The 6876-nt window shown below is 40.0% G+C and overlaps 1 protein-coding gene across 1 annotated transcript; it reads left to right on the top strand.

The window, feature by feature from the left end:
* Positions 1-246: 246 nt before the first annotated feature.
* On the top strand, positions 247-4993 carry LOC132336544 (cytochrome b-c1 complex subunit 7). Its single transcript, XM_059864168.1, has 4 exons — positions 247-341; positions 1594-1665; positions 3406-3572; positions 4756-4993. The coding sequence occupies exons 1-4, from the start codon at positions 323-325 to the stop codon at positions 4831-4833; spliced, it is 336 nt and encodes a 111-aa protein (XP_059720151.1). The 5' UTR covers positions 247-322; the 3' UTR covers positions 4834-4993.
* The last annotated feature ends 1883 nt before the right edge of the window (positions 4994-6876 follow it).

Here is a 6876-nt window from a genome sequence, read left to right as displayed (position 1 = left end):
GGACTCCTCCACGTCCGCATTTTGTTTCAAATCTCAGTGGTCCCTTCCTGAAGGAAGGCCTGCGCAGATGCAGGGCTCTGTGCTCCCCGCTCACCTGGCGGCTGCGATACCTTAGCAGAGATAGACTTCTGCTCCTTGGCGTGACCCATTGTTGCTTTACTTATCGTGCTTTACAAAGCGATTTTTTATTTTTCTATTGTTTTCCTCTGTCACTTATTTCTGCCCTCCGGCCAGAGCGCAGGCGCCGGCGCCGGGCCGGCATTGGCGGGCGCGCCCCGCCCCGCGCCTTACCCAGGGGGCTGCGCGCTGCGCCGAGGGCAAGATGGCGGCGAGGGCGCCTGGTGAGGCGGCGGGGCCGCTGAGGGGGTAGCGGGGGCGCTTGGGGGCGGCGGGGCTGAGTCTGTCCCTGGCCCCCTCCCGCCTGCGGTATTGGGCTCACCTCGGCCCGCGCTGGGCAGCGAGGCGGGCCGTGACGGGGAGAGGGGGAGTCGGGGAGCCGGTGTGCACCGTATGCCCTTGACAGGGACGGCGAGTGCCGGTTCCGCAGTCTCCGGGCGAGTCTCCTCGCCGGCCTTCCCGCGGCAGCGGGGGGAGCCTGGCCCCGATAGCTGAGCTTTCTGGGCGCAGGGAGTGCTCGGGAGCACTAGAGGAAGCCTTGGGTTGCTCGTCAGGGGCCTCGGGCATTGCTGTCCCCCGCGGATACCCATTCGGCGCGCAGTCGGTCTAAGATTATTCCTTGTCTGGCCCTGAAGGACGAAGGAGTAACTGACTAAGTAACCTGCTGAAGTAGTGCTCTGATGAGCTCTTTTGGGGTGTTTTGGGAATGACCTGGTAAGGCGGATGACTTGAAAGTCACGTAAAACAGCTCACCCGCACTGCGTTGCCCGTGTCGTGCCGTTCGTGGCCTTCTAGACCCCTTGTTGAGGTATTTGATTATGTGTAAAAGCACCTCTGCCGTCCCCAACGACATTTAAAGAAAGGTGAACGTGCTATATGTGATGTGGAGGTCTGGGGGTTTTTTGTCTGATTTTTTTTTTTTTTTTTTTTTTTTTTTGTTTCGTTGGGTTTTTTTGAGGTCTTAGTGTGGATTTCGTGGTTGACTTTGGCAGCTCCTTGAAAAAGGAATAACATTCAAGTATCTGTAGAGGAGAGCAGAAGATTAACAGTATAATAATATGCTGCGCTTGAAGTCACATAAGGAAAGCCAAGGAAATTAGATAAATTATTGGAAAAGCCTGATGGTTTTGCTTTATGTAGACACTGGGTTTGGCTTATGTAAGTGTTACAGAGTCTAAGAGTTTTGTTGCTGTCTTTGATGAGGAATTGGTAGCATTTTTCCAAGTCTTAAAGCAGCCTAATATTCAGATTTGGTGAAATGGGTTAAACTCTTGTATGCAATGAGTTCCGTGTCAGTTATGGATACTGACAAGTAGAGGCCAAGCCATGCATGGTCAAATTCAGACTTGATGCAGTGTTTCATTACTGCATGTGTTTTAGGCCAGCAAATATTTGTGTTCTGACACAGTAATTTACACAGTAATGTGTAAATGTTGAATTTTACCTTACCGTGCAACTCATGATAGTCATGTTCAGTTGCAGGAGGTAGTCGCCTGTTTGAGAGGATTTGCAAGTGGTATTATAATGCAGCTGGATTCAACAAATATGGTAAGTATTTCATTGAATTTTAAAAACTGCAAATGTAACAGTTCTCAAACTAGTTATGGTTCATAGCTGGCATATGTGCATGCATGTTGGCATAAGTCCTTTTGATCAGAACTGACTACTACTTCTGTGGTGAAAAAAGTTGGCAATAGCTTCAATTATATCTGTTATTTCCATTTTTTCTGTTTTTGCTCATGTTCCAGTGAATTAACTTGTAAGAGCTAAGGCCAAGCTGGGGCAGTTGAAAAAACTTTTACAAAGCAGTCTTGAAAACTCAATTATTTACATTTCCCCACCGAGTCACTTTCACTGGCTAGTGTCTTCTAACCCAAAGACTGCCCTTGAACCTAGAGAGGTTCCTACTGATAATAGTCAGCCTATGAACAGTGCTTGTGCTAAGTATCCAAAGTGGAAAAAAGGTTATAGTTATTCTGCCCTTTGTGTCACCATAACTTCAGCAGGCATCACTCTGGCCTGCACAGTGGTGGAATAGGTGTCAAAACAGGGCTTCCTTAAGGAGAAGAGGGTCCCTTAATGGTTTTGTCTTCAGTTTATTCAGAGTTGTTACCAAGTCTGTTTCAGCCATTTAGAACAGTTCAGTTCTAAACAGTTCTTGTATGGCAAGAATCTGAATATTCAGATCCTGCAATTCATTGCTCACCACAATACAAAGAAATCTCTTAAAGGAAGTTAACATACCTGCCCTGGGGAGGTTAGAAAAAATTACAAGAAAACTGTAAACAAATAACTTATATTCTTCCTCTAAAGATGCAGTGCTTAATTCCTCTTTTATAATGCCTGTCTGCTGAAATTCTTACTTCTGCTGCTTCTCTGGAAATGCGAGTAAAAAATTAGAGAAGCACCAAATTTAATGTAGTGATTAAACTAGCAGCAGTGCTCCCTGTGCCTTTGAAATAAATTACAAAATTGAATTTAATAATACATGACTCAAAAGAAATTTTTGTTTTATTGAGATACTGCTGCCAAATCAGTCACATGAGATGAAAACCTTTAACCACAAGTTAGTAGGTATCATCTTGGAATGCCACAGAAGTAATATTTTGTCCTATTTTGTTAATACTGAACTGTCCTATTTTGTTAATACTGAACCTTACAGAAAGGTTGGTTGAGTTTCAAGAATCCTTTGTTCCACAGAAGGTGTGGGAGTGTGCTTAGTTTTGAGAAGACTGGGTGTTTCTCCCTGATTTAACTTCTAATTTGGAGCTCACACACCAAGATAGAGCTTTGGGTTTCCATAGCTTCATATAATCAGCAGAGGTCTAGTCGTTATGAACAGGGCAGTTGAGAGAAAAATTCTTCAGTACTGAAGGAGTCTCATCTGTGGCTGACTGTCTCTAATGGATTCAGAGCTCTCAAAAACCCTTTACCTGGACAGTCATCTTTAACAGAGATATAAAATTAGATGCACAGATGTTCACCCCTTAGATCCAGAGAAGTTTTTGTTCTGTATATGTACATTCTCATGAAACACATTGAATTAAATACCCATTTTCCTTATTCCTCTTTAAAAAAAGGAGTGAAAAAAATAAATGGAGTCTGTGAAAGTCAGTGTTTAGGATTGCATGTTCTCTCTGAGCAATTAGTGGTGCTCCTGGATTAGTTTGACTTTTCTTTATAATTTTGTGCTGGAAGTGTTTTGCCCATGGTACATGGGCAAGTGTCAATCCTAAATCTTTCTGAAGAACATTTATTCAGTGGTACTGTAAATTCTTCTTGGTACAGGGTTAATGCGAGATGATACATTGCATGAAGACGATGATGTAAAAGAGGCATTGAAGAGACTTCCAGAACATCTGTACAATGAGAGAGTATTTCGCATAAAGCGAGCACTGGACTTAAGCTTGAAACATCAGATCCTTCCCAAAGACCAGTGGGTGAAGTACGAAGAGGTACGGAGTGTTTCCGAGGTGCAGGTCTTAAATGGCACTGCTAGGACTGGTGATTGGGATTTTCATTCTCTGGGGAGACACGTGTTTACATGTTCTCTATAGTGAATGAGTCAGTAGCTCATGGAATACCTCTGGAAAACACTTTTGATTGCGGTTTAAAAATCTGTACAAATTACTAAATTTTTATCAAGATGACAGAAGCTTAAGCTGCAGCTCAGAATCACAGCACATTTTTTGTGTTCAGACAAAATACTTCTTCTAGGCTGTCAGATAAAGAAATACAATGTAAATAGCTTTGGAATTCTTAAAGAAGGTCTCCTGCTTTTCTGATTAATTTCTTAGTCTTGCAGAAAATCTTGAGCCAAAGCTTGTATTCATGAAGCTGCCAAGGAAGAATAATTTGAAGGGAAATCATGCATTAAAATAAGTGTCACCTTGTACTTTAAAAAAACAAACTGCACTTTCCTTATCAGATGTAACTAAATTTTATTTTTTGGTAATGAATTGGTTGACGGACTTTGTGTCACTGTCCACCTCAGCTTTCTCCAGATTACTTGGCAGAGAGGAATTTTATTGTCAAACTTTTGACTGTAGGAGAATATAAAGGTATTAATGCATCTCTGAATAAGCAAAGCCTGTTTCTTTTGGTCTTATAGGTCATATTTAGGTAACTGCTGGATTGTATAATTGGTCATGTATTTCCTCAAGCAGCAGCTTGGTTTGTTAGTGTTAAACATGGTGAGGGTGTTCTATCAAATACAAGTTTACAGTGCTGTTTAGAAGTTAAGCTCAAAAAGAGATTACCTGGAGTATGATTGTTGGACTTTGAACTAATTAAAGTGGATCTTGTACGTTTGAGTGTCTGCCAAAAGGAACACTGTTCCTAAAGGCATAGCTAGAAGCATCACCTTGCCTGCTAATATTGATGAGGCATTAGGAATTAGTGGTTGCTGCAGCAGAGAACTTGTCATCACAGACTTGGCAGATAAAAAGTTTGCCTTTTCAGGGTAAGTAAGGCCGGATTTTTGTTTGTTTGTTTGTTTGTTTGTTTTTCTTGATAGGTTGGTGTTTAGTCAAACCTGGGAAGGAATGAGAAAGAAATAGTCTGTAGAAATGACTTGAGATGTTTCTGGACTTTGCTGTAAGTTTAAATATATTCCTTCTATTATCTCTTCTTTTTCAGGATCACCGTTATCTCGAACCATACCTTAAAGAAGTAATCCGTGAAAGACAAGAAAGAGAAGCATGGAACAAGAAGTAACTATTGAACTACTTCATGCAAATATCCGGATATTTCTGATATTTTAAACAGTTGGTTGTAGAGTTCCATAGGGAGGCAGTTGTGGGGCTGAGGAATACTGTTTCAGCTTGTTCATTGAATCTGATCATCCAACTAAAATAAACATGTCAAACTATAAAAATCTTGGAAGAGTTCTTTCTAAATGTTAACAAGCTAATGTTCGGATCTTTCCTGTGAGCATATACATTACACATTAGCTTAGTGGTATGCAGTCTTCATTCCAGCTTTTGATTCTTACTCTTCATCATACAGCTGTTTTCTGCAGTTGTAGAATTAGGTAAGAAATGTTCAAGGCTGTTGGTGCTAGTTGCTCTCTTAAGTTAAAGAGGATTTGGTATTCATTTGTCAGTTGTCACTGTAGACAACAATACTGAGCAGTGTTGATGTTGCAATGGTATTGTGAGAGAGCAGAATGTAATATTCTGTGTACCCAAGCAGATACATATTGTAAAAATGGAAAATATAGATGATTCCTTAATCATAAAATAGGAAATGTTTCACTAGCTTTTTATACCGTATACATTGTTAAGCCTTAAAAACTTTTCATGTAAACTGTAATGGCTGTCTAACTTCAGCTTTTTGAGACTTTTTATTCTTTTAAAGAGTAAAAGTGGTATTCTGATGTGCTTTAAACAACATAGCACTTAATGCAGTTAACTTCTTACGGCTCTTTTTCATCACCTAAAGCATGCTCTAGTTTTTAGTGATTTGCACCTAGAAAATACTGGCCCTTACTGGCTGAAAACCTGGAGTTTATTCTTCCATAGTTCAATGGTAGTGTGAATTTGAGGCAGATACTGGTATAAGGCATGAAATTCAGAGCCTTTTGTGTAACCTTCTGGATAAAGTACAGATTCTTGCATGATGGCCTCAAGGTTTGCTTTTTTCCTTTTGTTGTGCATGCTTGTCTGCCAAATACAGCACTCAGTTTACCAAAAGAAAAAGGAGCAAACCACATCTGCAGTTTTGAATTGGGATGACCAAATAAATAAAATACTGGATTAGAAGCTTTTAGCTTTGCTCATTACTCTGTTACTAACCTTCACCTGCTTGCTTAAGTCCCTTACATCTGTAGGATGGATAACACTGATCTCTCAGAACTTGATAGCCTGATGTGGCAAAACAAAATTCTGCAAAAATACCTTCATTGCCAATATTCCTCTTAAGGCTGCATGGAAAATATATTAAGAATTTGAGGTTTCGTTTTTCTCCTGTAGTAAAATCTAATGATTAAACCATACATAATTTGATGTGTTTTTAGGAACTTTATGATTTTCTTCCGAGACAAATAGGGCATGAAGTTTCACACCTCTCTTTATGGAATTATTAGAGTATAGCTTTCTAATGAAATTAGAACTATTTCATTATCTCTTAGAATTATATTGGAAGACTGACCTAATTACATAGTGAAAGTAGTACTTTAAAAGCATAGCTGGTCAAATTTCTACTAAAGCTAGAATTCTGTGGAAAGACTTTATCTGCTTATTTGACCATAGGTTTTGTTTAAGAAAAAAGCCTCTCAAAAATTACTTGGTTTATACAAAAGGCCTTTGTTGGCATAAGGTCCTTAAAAATAGGCTGACCTATGAGAGAAGTGCAAAGCAGCCACACCGCAGTTGGCCTAAACCATCTGAAATCACTGACCCCTTTACTCTCAAATGTAACATCTTAACGAGTCAGAGGTGAGTAGCAGAAGTTAATAAAAGCATCTTTCCAAGTGATCTTTTGGGCAGCTCAAGGGAAAGAGGAAAAAGGAAGCTATGTTCAGAGCTTTCCTGTTCACTGAGTCTTCATTTAGATGAATTTTCAGATGCTTCTGATTTGGATTGATAATTTTAAACTTTAAATTACCATAATGTTTGAAGTTGTCTTCTGTCAAAGCATTTTGAAAAATTTACTATTGTCTAGTTGTATCTTGGAAGGCTATTAGTAAGGAAAATGTTATTTGCCATTTTTTTGTAGAGATGGGTGTGTATTTGAAATGTTTAGGAGTATCTAAAAATG

The sequence above is a fragment of the Haemorhous mexicanus genome, chromosome 1 (assembly GCF_027477595.1).
Source record: "Haemorhous mexicanus isolate bHaeMex1 chromosome 1, bHaeMex1.pri, whole genome shotgun sequence".
NCBI lineage: Eukaryota > Metazoa > Chordata > Aves > Passeriformes > Fringillidae > Haemorhous > Haemorhous mexicanus.
This window is presented reverse-complemented; position numbering and strand designations above follow the sequence as displayed.